The sequence below is a fragment of the Syngnathoides biaculeatus genome, chromosome 18, assembly GCF_019802595.1.
Source record: "Syngnathoides biaculeatus isolate LvHL_M chromosome 18, ASM1980259v1, whole genome shotgun sequence".
NCBI classification, from domain to species: Eukaryota; Metazoa; Chordata; class Actinopteri; order Syngnathiformes; family Syngnathidae; genus Syngnathoides; species Syngnathoides biaculeatus.
Window position 1 is genome coordinate 9,112,871 of NC_084657.1, and position 16,298 is coordinate 9,129,168.

At 50.0% G+C, this 16,298-nt stretch overlaps 2 protein-coding genes across 4 annotated transcripts; one reads left to right on the forward strand and one right to left on the reverse strand.

Moving 5' to 3' along the window:
- Positions 1–1,705: 1,705 nt before the first annotated feature.
- On the reverse strand, positions 1,706–8,364 carry ublcp1 (ubiquitin-like domain containing CTD phosphatase 1). The gene is made up of 11 exons (XM_061802566.1): positions 8,159–8,364; positions 7,869–8,036; positions 7,517–7,608; positions 7,321–7,406; positions 5,267–5,382; positions 5,094–5,192; positions 4,982–5,019; positions 4,808–4,906; positions 3,670–3,786; positions 3,478–3,605; positions 1,706–2,238 (listed from the first exon to the last, which is right to left on the reverse strand). Exons 2-11 carry the CDS (start codon positions 8,020–8,022, stop codon positions 2,211–2,213), a joined length of 957 nt encoding a protein of 318 aa, XP_061658550.1. The 5' UTR covers positions 8,023–8,036; positions 8,159–8,364; the 3' UTR covers positions 1,706–2,210.
- A 1,307-nt stretch (positions 8,365–9,671) lies between these two features.
- LOC133491429 (RING finger protein 145-like) lies at positions 9,672–15,826 on the forward strand. Of its 3 annotated transcripts, XM_061802536.1 has the most exons (13): positions 9,672–9,957; positions 10,914–11,159; positions 11,285–11,393; positions 11,483–11,574; positions 11,680–11,915; positions 12,864–13,039; positions 13,123–13,263; positions 13,454–13,517; positions 13,581–13,636; positions 13,713–13,860; positions 13,944–14,066; positions 14,139–14,372; positions 14,493–15,826. In XM_061802536.1, exons 2-13 carry the CDS (start codon positions 10,976–10,978, stop codon positions 14,805–14,807), a joined length of 1,878 nt encoding a protein of 625 aa, XP_061658520.1. In that variant the 5' UTR covers positions 9,672–9,957; positions 10,914–10,975; the 3' UTR covers positions 14,808–15,826. The 3 variants fall into 3 exon arrangements, with proteins under 3 accessions (XP_061658520.1, XP_061658519.1, XP_061658518.1); XM_061802535.1 differs by having other exon boundaries at positions 9,673–10,044; positions 13,454–13,636; XM_061802534.1 differs by having other exon boundaries at positions 9,674–9,957; positions 13,454–13,636.
- Positions 15,827–16,298: the final 472 nt, after the last annotated feature.

The following is a 16,298-nucleotide window of genomic DNA, read 5'->3' on the forward strand; positions in this document are numbered from 1 at the left end:
AATAATGCGTTCCGACCCAAAACAATCTGCTTTTTAAAGCGTTTTTTTTTTTTTTAACTTTTTCCTGATAATAAACTGCATAGTAGAAATACATGTATAGTTTAAATAATGAAATAATTTATGAAATATATTTATTTTTTTCTTAAAATGTATGCTTCAGCTTTTTGTAGCGACTCAGCCCCCACCGTGTAAACTTTTTTTTGTTGCAGTGCAGAATAACTTTAAACACGGAATAATGGAGGGGGGGCGGAGCATAGATAAACATTGTATTTTTTCAAAAAGTAATATCTAAAAACATTAACTCATAACTCAAAATCTTTGTAACTAACCAAAAATGATAATGGCGACATTTGAGAACAGAGAATTCACTGTACACACGACCAAATACGAAACTAGCTTGTTAGGCTGTATGAAAAGCGCCAGAACACGTCATGTCATTATCCAAGCTGCATATCCTCACAAGGGTTGCAGGAAACCTGGAGGCTATCCCGGCTCGCTTCGGGCCAAAGCGGACTACGCCCTTAACTGGTCGGCAGTCAGTCGCAGGGCAGGTATCAACACCATCACTGGACGGGAATCGATCCTACGCTGCCTGCACCGAAGACAGTCGTGTATCCCGTGCACCCCACGTGACGTCACGTGCTAAGAACGCGTAACTGGATTGGCTGGCTGTTTTGTTCTGACCTGAAATAACCTTGCCTGGTGGCGCAGACACTGAATTTCAGACAGCAAAACGTTGAAAAGTTACACTGAAATGCAACTAGCGAAAATATGATCACGTTACATTTCAAATCCTGGATTCTTTGGGATTTCGAATTCAAATCCTGGTGGGATTTGGTTAACCGTAATTCCTGGCCTGCAGAGCGCACACCTGGTTATAAGCCCTGGTACACAGAGTTTAACGCTAGCATTAGCGCACCTGGTTATAAGCCGTGGTACACAGGATTTAACGCTAGCGCACCTGGTTATAAGCCTCGGTACAGTTTTAACGCTATAACACCTAGTAATAAGAGTCGGTACACAGTTTAACGCTAGCGCACCTGGTTATAAGCGTCGGTACAGAGTTTTAACGCTATAGCACTGGGTTATAAGACTCGGTACACAGTTTAACGCTCATGCCGCGCTAGCACACCTGGTTATAAGCCTCGGTACACAGAGTTTACCGCTAGTGCGGTGCTAGCGCACCAGGTTATAAGCCTCGGTACAGAGTTTAGCACTATAACGCATGATTGTAAGCCTTGGTACAGAGTTTAACGCTATAACACCTGGTTGTAAGCCTCGGTCCGCAGAGTTCAACGCTAGCAGACCTGGTTATAAGCACACAGAGTTTAACGCTAGTGCGGCGCTAGTGTTAGCGCACCTGGTTATAAGCCTCAGCACACTAGCACTGGCGTCGCATCCCCGCATAAACGGCAGAGTTGAAAGCGTGTGAAAAAAGTTGCGGCTTGTCGGCCAGAAATTACGCTACTTCCGTACTTCTGCATCACGCGTGTAAAACGCCCCAGCGGCCCACCTTCAAGGTCGCCCGCCGAAGTAAACTTCTCGCTTCCTGATGACAAAAAAATTTCAAAATCAAATTCTGCAAGTGCACAAATGATTTTGTCAGATGTGCAGCGAATGCTCCACTTTCATAGCGCCGGACACATTTTCGTTCATATCGCGAAAAAGCTGCGAGTCAAATATTTCATAAAAGCAACTCAATGAAATTAAGCAGGCAGAGTTTGGGTACAAAAAAAAATGTTTTTATTAACTCGGGTCAGACTTGCACATGCCAAATGTTTGAAAATGCCGTCTCCTCACCCAAACAACAACAACAACAATCGCTCTGCTAACCATTTCCAGACGCACAAACACTCCTCCAGCTGTTTCCATGACGACATGCACGCTGCTATATTTTCATCTTCTCTAAAGATGTTTTTCACCTTTTGCAATTCAGAATTTTACGCCGCGCGATCGTGTTGGCTACATGACGTCGTTTTTTTTTCTGTTCTTGTGTCGCCGCACAAACACTTTTCATTTTTTTTGTGTTGATGTTGCTACACTGCGGTTGCTGTTTTTCTTCGGGTGTTGTGGCAGGAAGCACCGGCGTGGCGAGCGGAGACTGGCGACGTGCACGCCCACGGTGGCGGTCGTCGGCGTGGAGTGGGCGGAGCTCGTCTGCGGGATCTACGTTCTTCCGGTGTGCCGTCGTGGTCTCGCGTACTTTGTGGTCAGTGTTGCTGTCTCTTGGACAGGTACCTACACACACATTACAACAAATTCCTCGTTTTTGGACATATTAGGCGAAGAAAGAGGATTCCCATTGTTTGAATTGTCCGTAGGTGTGGATGTGAGGGGCAATCAATGGTTGTCTGTTTGTATGTACCCAGTCACTGGCTGGAGACCAGTTTAGGGTGTACCCGGCCGACCTCCTGCCTGTCGACAGCTGGGATAGGCTCCAGCACTCCCTGCGACCCTCGTGGGGATAAGCGGCAAAGAAAATGGATGGATGGGTATGAGGCCCTGCCCCGAGTAGACGAGTTCAAGTATGTCGGGGTCTTGTTCACGAGTGAGGGAAGAATCGACAGACGGATCGGATTTTGTATCGGTGCGTAGCGGTAGAGACGGAGCGAAGTCGAAAGCCGAAGCTCTCAGTTTACCAGTCGAGCTGCGTTCCTCCACTCACTTATGGGCATGAGCTGCGGGTCATGACCGAAAGAACAAGATCCCGGATACAAGTGGCTGAAATCAGTTTCCTCCGCGTGGTGGCCGGGCTTTCCCTGAGAAAACGGGTGAGAAGCTCGGTCATCAGGGAGGGGCTCAGTGTCGAGCCGCATTGAGAGGAGCCAGACGAGGTGCCTGGGGAATCTGATCCGGACGCCTCCCTGGTGAGGTGTTCTGGGTACGTCCCACCGGAAAGAGAGCCCGAGGACGACCCAGGACACACTGGAGAGACGTAGCCTCTCGGCTGGGTCGGGAACGCCTCGGGATCCCTCCGGAAGAGCTGGAAGAAATGGCTGGGGAAATACTTCCCCTGCGACCCGACCCAGAGAAGCGCTAGAAAATGGATGGATGGACTGCTGGTCTGAAACTCCTGAATGCCAGTATCAGGAGTTTTAGATTGTGGACTAGTTTCGGACTGTAATGATTAATCAGATAATCGGTTTTGAGGATACTGTGGAAGCTACCTTGAAGGGACCCTAACCCCAACCCCTCGGCGTGAGGTCTCCTGTTAAAAAAACGACGATCCCTTCAATTGAAGCCGACGTTTTTCAAGACTTAAAAGCACTACAACAGCCCAAAAGTGATTGTCAGGAAAAATAGAAAAAAGTTTTCAAATGTTTTGAAGTTTATCCAAGCTTTAGCTGACTGGTGCATTGGGAGGGGAGATTTGGCGTTCTGGGTCCGAACCGGTTTTTGGTTTGTCGCCGTCTGCGCTATCCCCCCACCCCCCACGGGGTTTTTGTGTAGTTGTGCATTTTTTTTTTTTTGCTTTACTTCTCCCAGTGTTTGTGGTTGAGCGCGGTGAAGTCGTCGAGGGCTGCGATCTCCTTCAGGTACTCGCTCAGCTTCTGGAGCTCGCGGTCCTTCTCGCGGTTCACGTGGGCCTTCGTGAAGGGTCGGATCTGCACACGCACAAGCACGTTGCGTACACGCCGGCGGCCGCGGTCCGAGAACGGGCGCGGCTACCTTGAGTCCGTTCTGCGGGTTCATCAGGAAGTTGCGCCCAATGTCGTCGAACATGATGGTGTTCTTCCTGCTGTAGAAGCGCTCGTACTTGCCCCAGATCACGCCCAGCGGCTTCACCTGCGACCACACAAAAAATGGCCTCGGGTTCAATCCCGGCCCCCGCCCGTGTGGAGTCTGCCCGTTCTCCCCTGTGCCTGCGTGGGTTTCCTCCAGGCGGGCACTGCCGCTTTCCTCCCACTTCCCAAAAACATGCAACATTCATTGGAAACTCTAAAATTGCCCCAAGGTGTGATTGTGAGTGCGACTGTTTGACTCTGTGCCCTGCGATTGGCTAGCGACCAGTTCCGGGCGTACCCCGCCTCCTGCCTGTAGACAGCTGGGATCAGCTCCAGCATGCCCCGCGACCCTTGTGAGGATAAGCGGCTATGAAACCCACGTGCACCCACACAGGCGACGTGTGCCTTGTTGTACTCTGTGTGCGTTGTTTCACTGCGTGTGTTAAGATTGCAGTGGTTCGAACTTCCATGCTAATTCCCATTAGCGCGTTACATCGTTTTCATTACATATTAGTGTTAATGTGCTTTGATTTGATATTTCTAGCCCAACCTTTGGCGGTATTTTTTAGATACAAGCCGTCATTCAGACCACTTATTTTTTTTTGCGGTTGTCATAATAACACAATACCAGTTTGTTACACAAACGCACAAAAACTGTCTTGATCCGGTGTCAGTTTCACGATCACCCTCAAGCGGGCGGCACTCGCGACAACCAAAACACGCTGAAGCAAGCACGCCTGGCCTCTTCTTTGCATGGATGCTAATTCCCATTATCGCATTATATTGTTTTCATTCCATATTAGTGTTAATGCGCTTTGGTTTGATAATTCTCTGCCTCAGATATGAGTGGCCCAACCTTTTTTTTTTTAGATACAAGCCGTCATTCAGACCACTTATTTTTTTTTGCGGTTGTCATAATAACACAATACCAGTTTGTTACACAAACGCACAAAAACTTGCTTCATCCGGTGTCAGTTTCACGATCACCCTCATGCGGGACTCGTGACAAGCAAAACACGCTGAAGCAAGCACGCGGGGCCTCTTCTCTGGAGAAGTGTACGAGCGTTTCGGCGAGCGCTCACCTCGACGACGCCCCTTTTGGGCGTGTGCACGGTGATCATGGCGGCGCTGTCCAGCATGAACATGATCTTGTAGTTGGGGTTGTCGATCACGCCCAGCTCCTGATGCACATGCACACACGCGCGCGCATTACACGAGATTCTGATTTCATTTCTGACAGCTTTTGTTTTACCGACCTTCATTTTGGCGTCGATCCACTTCATGCTGGTGGCAGCTGGAAGGAAACACACACACACACAAGATCAACGATGACGACGTCACGACGGCCGGCGGCGAGCTCGCACGTACACCAGATGACGATGTCGTAATCCTCGTACGCCGACGCCAGGAACTCGTGCAGGTACGGCCTCATCAGCTCCTGACCGGTTTCCGCGCACGACTTGTGGTCTGCACACGACAAACGTTGAGTGCGCGGCGCAGGGGCGTGTCTGAAGGGCCGTCTGGGCGGGGCCGGCGCTCACCAAACAAAGTGTAGTCCACGTCCAGGACCAGAAGTCTTTTTCCTTCCCTGGGGGAGTTCATCTCCTCCACTTTGTAGTCCTTGACGCGCCGAGCGATCTTCGCCAGGTTCTCCTCCCTGCAAAATGCGGATTTTTTTTTCGCCAGGTGACTTTTGGTTATGAATGTTGGTTTTTGTCCACGATGTGACTTGAAACGCGGGCTCTGCAGTTAATGACGCTACTTTTGACTTCAATGATTTCATCTGGCGTATATCATCTTATTTGCTCAAATGTCCCTGAAAACAGTTTGTGACGATGACGCCGGTCGCAGTTAAACCCCCTGATCTAAAAAAAAAAAAAAAAAAAGACTGCATGGCTCACTGGCCACCAAAACTGAAATCGCCATCTAGGGACTCCCAAAACACTAACACTAGCCGACCCGCCAGTTTCGTGGCTGTGAGAAAACATTCCACAGGTAAGTTAGAACGATTTACTTTGACACTGTTAAAGTTTTTTTTTTAAATTTTATTTTCTGATTATATTAATTCACTTGAACAAAGTTTTGTTTACGGTTGTGGTTCTTCACTCTGCTTCACCTTTATAGGCCGACGTTTTTTTGCGAAAAAAGCAACGTCAATATTTTCCCAAACTTCATCAGCAAATATGCAAGAAAAGACATTTTCTGTGAATTTTTGATGAATTCCATAATACGGAACTCTGCAAATTGGATTCGATTTCCAAATGCGAGGAAACAATCTGAAATAGGACGCCGCGGAGATGACAAACGAACAATGCTTTTAGCGTGTATTTTCCCACATTTCCAAAAATATATCCAACTGATTGACTTCAAATGTAATGTTTTTATGACAAAAAAAATGCTTAGTTTTTTGCTACGTTATGATGGCAGTGCGTATTTTGGGAAAAGTTAACGTCACAGAAATCGGGCCGTAGGTAATATGCAAGCTATCTTGCTAGTCACGGTGTTCTATGTCTTTTCTTTGCATTTAGCCTTTTTGTATTACCAAGTCAAATTATAAATCCTTCATGTTACCAGAACAGAAAAAAAAAAAAAAAAGCTCACACGATCAGTTTTAATTCTACATGCCAAATTTTGAGGAAAAAAAACACCATAATCCAACCAGTACACCGTGTCCGCCACGCATGTTGGGAGTACCAAGATGGCGGCCAACATGCTTCAACCAATTGACCCCTCCGTGGATATTGCGCAAGCCGCGTCACTGACCAATCAGAGGCCAGAGATCTGCATAAACCAAAGCCCGTTTTTGCTCCCGCCATTTTCCCAGACAACATTGCATGGTCCAGTATAGGTTTTGTTAGCGTTTTATCGCGTATTTGGGTTATTTAACAAAAAATATGGTTAAGAGGTGTAGTCACGGACTTTGTAATAGTGACGACAGGTATCCTGAAAGGCTAGTTGGTGGAGTTCCATTAGTACCCGTTCCAAAACCGAAGACCCAGTACGAAAAATGCCTTCGATGGATCAAACTTTGTGGAAGACCGTATCGTCAACTAAATCCATCTAATATCAACCGGAACACATATGTTTGCACGAAGGTATGCCCTATATTTGATTTTCAATACATGTCTCGTATAAATTAATTTGAAGTTCTTCGCTAGCATAACACCGCTACGTGTGAACAATTGACACACTTATTCTTTGTTGAGCGATATTTTGCGATGATCGGACTGCACAAACGTGTCGCTTTCTTGCTGGCTCGCGGCCGAAGCTTAACCAGACTGTGTTTGCACGAAGATATGCCATAAATTTGATTTTTAATACACGTCTCGTATAAATGAATGAGACGTTCTCCGCTAGCATAACATTGCTACCTGTGAACGATTGAATGAAATCAGAAGCATGGCGTCTGTCTCAGTTAACAATGTATTGTATTGTATTTGCCATTTTTTATGAATTGTTTGTCTTAAGTCAGCGCACGTGGCGTGATGTCACTTCGGGAGGCGTGGTTAAGTGCCCTGTACGGAGGGGTCAATTGCCATTATTATTTTTTTTTAATATGTAGGTCGTAGTTAAACCCTCCGCGCGCATGTCTAACCTGTTCTCCACTTCGACGACCTCCTCCTCGATGTCAAAGTCGTTGACCACGTCGTCGTTCTCGGGAGGGGGGGCTAAAACCTCCTCCTGCGCCGGAGCAAAAAAAAAAAAAAAAAAAAAAACGGGTCACGAGAGAGAAGTAAAAAAATTGGGATTGCATTATGATGATGATAATTATGAGTGTGAGTGCGTCTCACCAGGCCCTCCTCCCTGGTGCCCATCATCATGATCTTGGTGTTGGGCTTCAGCTTGAGCGAGCCCAGCTTGACTTGGTCCTCCGCCGCCTTTCCTGGCGCACAAAAACGGGTCTGGTGAGAACTTTGCGACGTGAAAAACGGAAACGATTCGTCCCCCTAACCCCGCCGTATTCGACGAATCGCTTCCTCCCTCCAGTCAATTGTATTTCAGTTGCCTGTCGGCCGCCTGAATGCGTTTTGGCATCATCCGGAATCGTGATTGAGTGACCGTATTTGCGTTGCATTGTGGGATTTCTCGAGGCCACTTGGTGCATTCGGGGCCGAAGCTTTTACTCCTCCCCACCCGGCTTACCTTTGACCTTGAGTCCCAGCAGCTTCTGTCTCTCGGGCAACACGCCGGTCAGGGTCTTGATAGACTGTTTGAGGTCCATGACGGTGTCCTCCTCGCACAGGGACGTGATGGCGTACTCGTGGCCGCCCCACTTGATGATCACGGACACGGACATGCTCCTCACACGCACTGCGGCGCGACAAAAAAAAAAAAAAAACAAGTCAAGACGTTGCCGGCCATGTTGATGTTTTTAGCCCAGGCGGCTAACTGGCGAGCTAGGCGGCTAAACGTCCGCGCGACGACGGACTCACCTGACGGAGCGAGCGAGCGTGTGACGCTACCATGAGACGCGGGGACGAACGCGGCCGTGGCGACTTCCGGCTCAGAGTCCGACCGCTTTTTTCCTTCTTCGTACAACGACGCGGGAGGCAAGAATGTGAGCGAAAAGAGAGCAAAGCGAGGCTCCGGAGCGCCTCCTGCCGGTAGTGACGTAGCAACAAAGCCTCGTCGTCAGGGCAACCGCGCGGCTGGAAACGAGCCGGACGTTAGATGGGCTGGCGCGCTCGAGCTGGGTGACACCGCGGTGGCCATGTTGGTCGGGTCGACGGACCCATCCAAAGGGAATGGATGGACATCGAAATTGTTCAATTCTCAACTGTTTTTCCATGTATAGAATAGTATAGTATAGAAGAATAGATTTGTTTTAATCAGTAAAAAAAACAAACAAAACACGTCAGTTCTCTCCTCGTAATTTGACGGCATTTTACTTGTACTTTCCTCACTGCAACATTAATTGGAAACTCTAAATTGCCCCTTGGTGTGATTGTGAGTGCGACGGTTTGTCTCCATGGGCCCTGCGATTGGCTGGCGACCAGTTCATTGTGTACCCCGCTTCCTGCCCATTGACAGCTGGGATAGGCTCCAGCATGCCCCGCGACCCTCGCGAGGTTAGGCGGCAAAGAAAATGGATGGATGGATTAATTTGAAAACCCGAACCAGCAGCATTTTGTGAGATCCAGTAGATGTCAGTAAAGAGCAAACATCAACCTCCTCAGTTGAAGCGACCCTAAAACTAATAATTAGTGCGATGGTACGGAAGCCTATTACTGCCACCCCCCCCCCCCAAAAAAAATTCATTAATTAAACATAATTATGTGAATCGTAATTATGTGTAACGTCTCACAGAATTATATGAATCCTTTCACATAATTCTGTCAAACGTTACACATAATTATGTGAAACGTATCACAATTCTGTGATACGTTTCACGGAATTGTGAAATGATTCACATAATTATGTGGAACGTTACACATAATGATGTGAAACGCGACCATTTTTTTTGGGTGTCGCAGTAATACGCTTCCGTAATTATGTGTAAATATCACATAATTATGTGTCACGTTTCACATCATTATGTGAATCGTATCACATAATTATGTCTCACGTTTCACAAAATTATGTGATACGTTTCGCAGAATGATGTGAAACGTGACACATAATTATGTGGAACGTTACACATGATATGAAACGCGACCATTTTTTGGGGGGGAGTGGCAGTAATACGCTTCTGTAATTATGTGTAAATATCACATAATTATATGAAACGTTACACATAATTATGTGATACGTTACATATAATTATGTGATATTTACACATAATTATGTGAAAGGCGACCTTTTTTTGGGGGGGGGGGTGGCAGTAATACGCTTCCGTAAGTTTCAGGGGGCCTAAAACAATAAAAAAATTGACCTAAACACGTGGAATCTTTTTTTTTTTTTTTTTCCGAGGGTGGTAAGGGGGTTCTGTTCGGTTTAGGGTTCTGGCCATTTGTTGAGCACAACATCCCCACGGCCGGAACCTTGAGGGCAGCAGCTGCGCATGCGTAATCCCGCTCGCCGCCGCCTCCTCTCTCCCGCGATGGCGTCCGAGCGAGATGCTCAGCTCGGCCGTCTCCTGTGAGCTCGACACGGCCCCGTCGTCAGGGACGTCAAACTCGGGCGGGCGGCGCCCCGCTAACATGCTCCGTGCCTCCGCCGGAAAGAAGAAGCAGCAGCAGCAGCAGCACTCCACCGGGGCTCGCGCGCGCACCCGCAGCGGCGGCCTTCACGCGTAAATTGTGGACCCTTTTTCGGCCATTTTGAACCTGTTTTCTCAAGTAACCGGCTAAACTGGGATAAACGCGGGTTGTCTGAAACGGCGAGTAAAGCGCCGCTGGAGAGCTGCGTCGATTATTTTATATATTCGCGAATTGAACCGAAGACGTGACCTCAGTTTCCTCGACAAACTCGCTCGCTAGCTAGCTAGCTAGCTAGCGCGAGTTGTTGGCGTCGTGCCTGCCGATGCGGACACGTCGTTGCGCTCAATCTTGTCCCGTTATCATCATTTTATTGGATAAATAATCGTACTCAACGCGGTGTTGGCACGGCGCGTGTTTTAGTTTTCTTCAGCGAATGTCAGCGAAGGGGTTGGATGGTTGCGGGGGCGGGCGGGGAGAAAGGTTACTCGAGTTCACGCGTGGGGATCGACGCCAGTCCACCAAAGTGTCGCCGCTCGCGATTGAAAAAAAAAAAAAAAAACCTCAGTACGAGCGCGCGGGATTAGGCTGTTAAAAATACTGTCGACGACCGCGATGAAGTTATGTAAGCGGCATTGGCGTTGACGATTATGTAATTTGTTGTCGGGATGACGACAGCAGCGTGCGAGTTTTTTCCAAATAGTCGGCGATGTGTCCCTCAACGAGCGCCAAATATAGATGTCAATTTAATTACGTCGCCATTTTTATATAATTATCTTAATATCCAGTTTATTACAAATCAAGTGTCAGCCCATTTTTGTAATTTAAACAGATATGTATCATAGGAACAAGGAACCTCTCGTCATCGTGCGTAGTTGAAACCGATTACATTTTATTATTACAATCATAGTTTTTGTACAAAATTTATAAAGTATGCGAATGAAAAAGGTGCGCCATTGTGCTCCGCCACCTGCCCCCTCGTGTAAAATGTTTCGTTGCGACGTCGGAGCACGTCACAACCGTGAACCCGTACCCTGGTCTTGTGCCGCAGGGTCCCATCCTAGCGCTTTGCCGTGCCCGCCGGTCCGTGGGAGGGGCGCGGCGGCACCGGCCATGGCGGTGAAGGAGCGCATGGAGGCGGTGCTGAACGTGGGCCTGCGGGTGCCCAGCATCATGCTGCTGGACGTGCTGTACCGCTGGGACGTGAGCTCCTTCTTCCAGAAAGTTCAGCGGTCCAGCCTGTCCAACAACCCACTCTTCCAGTACAAGTACTTGGCGCTCTACCTGCACTACGTGGGTCAGTTTATTGCTCAGGATTTCGGGATGGGGGGGGGGGGGGTAGCGTTTCGTTTTGGCAGGCACCCGTGCTCAACACCCGTCCATGTTGATATTTTTTTTTTTTTTTTTTTAATGATGTTACAGGTTACATCCTGAGCCTGGTTCTGCTCACGCTGCCCCGTCAGCACTTGGTCAAGCTGTACCTGTACGTCCTCACCGCCCTGCTGCTCTTTGCCGGCCATCAGGTGTCGAGGTACGCGAGCGCCCGCTTGCGCGAGAGCGAGCAAGCGAGCGGCGTCCGGGAGGGTTTTGAGCGCGTCGGTTTTGTGTCTTTGTGGTCAGGGATTACGTGCGCAGTGAGCTGGAGTCGGGCCACGAGGGTCCCGTGTACCTGGATCCTCTCTCCATGAACAGATTCGCCACGGCGCTCGTAGGTAAGTAAGGCAACTGCTCGTGCTAAAAAATAATAATAATAACTGTGGCGAACTCAATGTAAATATGCTTCCATCTTTCATTTTGTATGTGTGCGCTGGTCCCAGGTCAGCTGGTGGTGTGCACGCTGTGCTCATGCGTGATGCAGACGAAGCGCATCTGGCTGTTCTCGGCCCACCTGCTCCCCCTGGTGGCGCGCCTGTGCCTGGTGCCTCTGGAGACCATCGTGTTCATCAACAAGTTCTCCATGATCTTCACGGGACTGGAGGTCATCTACTTCCTGGCGTCCAACCTGCTGGTGCCCTACAACCTGGCCAAGACGGCGTACCGCGAGCTGGTCCAGGTGAGGACGACGTCGTGACGCTAAACGGGGGGTTGTTCATGTGCAACGCCAGCAAGTAACACGGATGCGGTGTGTAGTTTTAGTTTAGCAATTAGCATCGCATCTCATCCTTCTCACGTTAGTTCCTCCTCGTCTTCCCTTGGCGATAGCGCTATTTGGCGCCACCCAAGCGGCCTTGACCTCGGACGCCAAGCACACATTTCCCCACGTGGCTCAGCGTCGAACTTAGCAGCGTTAGCTGTAGCTCGTCGGCGCAAAGGAGGGTGCGACAAGCAATCCCCGATAGTACCTGAACAGCAATGTTTGGCAACCGTTTCAATGTGAATGTCCTGTTTATCCTTTTTTTTTATGTCCAACTTTCCATCTAGCACTCTCTCTTTCAAGTAACTCGAGTCCTGGACTAGTTTATTCCACAGATACTGTAATTACCGTCCTACAGAGCGCACAGCGCTAATGCTAGCGCGGCGCTAACAGGGCCAGTTAAAAAAAAAAAAACTTACCGTTAAAAATCACCAAGACACGCCAGTAACACAGCAGCAACACTCTAGCACGGCGCTAATGCTAGCGCACCACAAGCGTGGCTGGTAAAAGTCACTTCCTCGGCACATATATTCCAGTCTCGTACCTTTTTCGCTCGTGTGCCCCCTTGCGGCCGTGAGGAGGAAAAAAAAATGCACAAATTAGCCGCATCACCGCATAAACCGCAGGGTTGAAAGCATGTGAAAACAGTCACAACTTGTAGGCAGGAAATTACGGTAATAAGATAAATGAAAACACTTTTAATGTTTAATGGTACTGTCTGAAAAAAAAAAAAGTGCTGATGCTACCAAGTGGAAAAAGTCGCCCGGTTTGCCCTCTTTGCCAACCCGCTTCTGCTGCAATTATTAATTTCTTTTATGTCACCTTTATTTAGCTTGACACACTTTGTTCTGACCGGGTTCCTTCCAGGTGGTGGAGGTCTACGGTCTGCTGGCGCTGGGGATGTCCTTGTGGAACCAGCTGGTCCTGCCCGTCCTCTTCATGAGCTTCTGGCTGCTCCTCTTCGCCCTGCAGATCTACTCGTACTTCAGCACCCGAGACCGGCCCGTCTCCAGGGAGAGGCTCCTCTTCCTCTTCCTCACCAGGTGCGCGGCCCCGCACGCTGTCCGTCGCAGGCGGCGCCCCCTGGCGTGCGCGCTCGTAACGCCCGTCTGTGCCTCCCGCGCAGCGTGGCCGAATGCTGCAGTACGCCGTACTCGCTCTTGGGCCTGGTCTTCACCGTGTCCTTCATCGCGCTGGGCGTCCTCACGCTGTGCAAGTTCTACCTTCAGGGCTATCGGGCGTTCATCAACGACAACACCATGCACAGGTGGGCGAGGGAGCCGCACGCGCGCTACACTTTTAGCGCCATCGGCCGTCGTTTCAATTCCGGGTAACCTTGCCTGCAGTTTTTCAATCTCTGGGAAATTCAGCACCGGTCTCGGTTTGGACCTTTTCAACGACTTGTCTTTCAAGTCGCAATTTTTACCTAGCGGCGGCCTTGCGTTTCCTGTGCCCAGGGGCGTGACGGAGGGCATCACCCTGCTGATCCTGGCGGTTCAGACGGGTCTGATCGAGCTGCAGGTGATCCACCGAGCCTTCCTCCTGTCCATCATCCTCTTCATCGTGGTGGCTTCCATCCTGCAGTCCATGCTGGAGATCGCCGACCCCATCGTGCTGGCACTGGGGGCGTCCAGGGACAAGTAGGTGGCGCGGGCGGCGGCGCTCGGGCAACGTGCGGGCGACGGCCGAAACGACCTCTCGCCCCCTTTCTGCCAGGAGTTTGTGGAAGCACTTCCGGGCGGTGTCGCTGTGCCTCTTCCTGCTGGTCTTCCCGGCCTACATGGCCTACATGATCTGCCAGTTCTTCCACATGGACTTCTGGCTTCTCATCATCATCTCATCGTCCGTTCTCACGTCGCTGCAGGTGAGCGTGTGGGGGGACCCCCCCCTCCCCCCCGGTTGGTTTCACGTGAGCGGGCGTGTCAAGTTTGGATCCGGCACGTCCAGGTGCTGGGCACGCTGCTGATCTACGTGCTGTTCATGGTGGAGGAGTTCCGCAAGGCTCCGGTGGAGAACATGGACGAAGTCATCTACTGCGTCAACGGGACCTACAGGCTGCTGGAGTTCCTGGTACGGGCGCACGCGTGCACGTGCGTCGCGGCCTGCGCCCGCACATTTGCCCGAGCTGCATTTGTCCTCCAGGTGGCGTTGTGCGTGGTGTGCTACGGCGTGTCCGAGACGGTGTTCGGCGAGTGGAGCGTGATGGGCGGCACCATCATCCTGGTGCACTCGTACTACAACGTGTGGTTGCGGGCGCAGTTGGGCTGGCAGAGCTTCCTGCTGCGCCGCGATGCCGTCAACAAGATCAAGAGCCTCCCCGCCGCCAGCGCCGCGCAGCTGCGGCGCTACAACGACATCTGCGCCATCTGCTACCAGGTCTGCGCCCGCCCTCATCCTCGGGTTGGCGTCGCGCGTCGCCATCTTGTGTGGCTTCTCGCTTTGCAGTGTGGTGCACCCCCCCACCCCCCGTCTGACGTGCTGCCTCGTTCCCCCCAGGACTTGGGCAGCGCCGTCATCACGCCGTGCAGCCATTTCTTCCACGCGGGCTGTCTGAAGAAGTGGCTGTACGTGCAGGAGACGTGTCCGCTCTGTCACGCCCAACTCAAAAGCCAGTCGTCCGACGCGCCCCCAACTGACCGTGCGCCCACTGGACAGGAAGAGGAGAAGGCCGCGGAGGACCGAGGAGCTCCGTCTTCGTCTTTTGCGCCCTCCTCTGACCAGACAGATCGGGAAGCCGCAGCGGGCGGGAGCTCGGTCGAACCCGGCGTCCCTTCGGGCGGCGCCGAACCTCTGAGCCCCGCCCACATGTGATTTGGTTGTTACCTCGCGCGACATCACAGGTGATGTCGTTGACATTCGAACGCGCGTGTTCCACGTTGCGGTCCACGTCTGGATTCTCACGTAGCAAGACTGCGACCGGCCCTAAAATGTCCACCAGAAATCCCTCCGCGGCGATCGGCAGGTTCGGGGGAAACGCGACGGTTTGGCCGCCTCGCGAACTCGCCGATCACCGCGCAGGCGTTATCACAGTATTGAAGATTATGAAGATGCATGCGTGAGCGGCTGCACGTTTCCACAGTTACCAAAGCATCTCGAACATCTCCCCCTCCCCCCTTCACCTTTTGCGCCGCCTGCATTTCCCCAAAGTCACTCGACCTTCGACCCCGGCCCGAATGACGCGTCCCCGGCCGGTGTGACCGCCCCGCGCGGTGGAGCGAGATCGGCGGGACGCGGACGGCGCCTGTTACCTTTGCGCAGTGTTAGCGGCGTTCAGAATGAATACGTGCCCGCCGAGCAATGTATGATGAACGCCGCCAATCAAAATGTCTTTTCAGGATAAAAAGATCTTTTTTTTTTTTTTTTTTGTTCTTGTTTTTTGCACGCGTTTTTGGGGACTCCACTGGCGACGCTTTCCACTTTTAAGATGAAAAAATAGGCCGAGTCGTGTGTAAACCCAGCGACTCATAAATCCATCTGAGTTGTATGCCAAAATAATTGTTGCCCATTTAAAAGGGTCACTTAACAATTTAAATCAATTCATATGTCAATTATTTTATCTGAATTGGCTAAGAACAAAAAAAATCATCCCTTTATTGGAAAAAGGGACATTTGAAATTAAAAGTGCACAAATTTGATGATTGACTTCCTGGTTTTGTGCAAACATCTGTCAGAAAATCTGCAAAAAAAAATGTTGAACGGCTGTTTTGCAAATGTTTTTATTTTGCTGTAAAAATAGAATTTAATTAATTTGCTCAGTGGTTAGTTGTTGATTGTCGAACCTTTAATTGAATCTCATAATCAGCTGTTTAATAAAATTGTAGGATGTGCTACATGAATAAAATTCTTCCTTTCACAGGTTTGGTTAAAATTCAATAATTTACATGGATGAGTTACGCCCCCCCCCCCCCCAAAAAAAAAAACCATGCATACCACACATCTGATTGATAAATTGATTACCCAAAAATATAAGAGGAAGAGAGTAAAAATAATGAATAAATCTATCAAGCAAAATTTCGGGTGGGGAAAGCGCGTTTGCGTGTGACGTCACATTGTTGCACTTTCAAGGTCGGCCGCACGATGGCGCTGCAACCTCGGCCACACGTGAGTTGCAATTTTGACCGTCGTTCTACAAGACATTTTTAATAGTTTTGCACGGTGTTGCTTTCTTGATTTGAAATGTTTAATTGTATGTACCCTGGGCACTTTGTTACACAACCAGATATATCATGCTGCTGCTTCTTGTTTTCCTTTCGGCTTGTCCCGTTAGGGGTGGCCACAAGCGTGTCATCTTTTTCCATCGCT

What these genes read in the sequence shown, in the direction of transcription:
- LOC133491429 (XM_061802535.1), top strand. Translation starts at nt 10,976, where the DNA reads ATGGCGGTGAAGGAGCGCATGGAGGCGGTGCTGAACGTGGGCCTGCGG. An exon ending in ATTCGCCACGGCGCTCGTAG is followed by an intron (nt 11,575 to 11,679) that starts GTAAGTAAGGCA and finishes CGCTGGTCCCAG; the next exon opens with GTCAGCTGGTGGTGTGCACG. An exon ending in CTGGGGGCGTCCAGGGACAA is followed by an intron (nt 13,637 to 13,712) that starts GTAGGTGGCGCG and finishes CCTTTCTGCCAG; the next exon opens with GAGTTTGTGGAAGCACTTCC.
- ublcp1 (XM_061802566.1), bottom strand. Translation starts at nt 8,022, where the DNA reads ATGTCCGTGTCCGTGATCATCAAGTGGGGCGGCCACGAGTACGCCATC. An exon ending in GCTGGGACTCAAGGTCAAAG is followed by an intron (nt 7,609 to 7,868) that starts GTAAGCCGGGTG and finishes TTTGTGCGCCAG; the next exon opens with GAAAGGCGGCGGAGGACCAA. An exon ending in ACCCGCAGAACGGACTCAAG is followed by an intron (nt 3,606 to 3,669) that starts GTAGCCGCGCCC and finishes GTGCGTGTGCAG; the next exon opens with ATCCGACCCTTCACGAAGGC.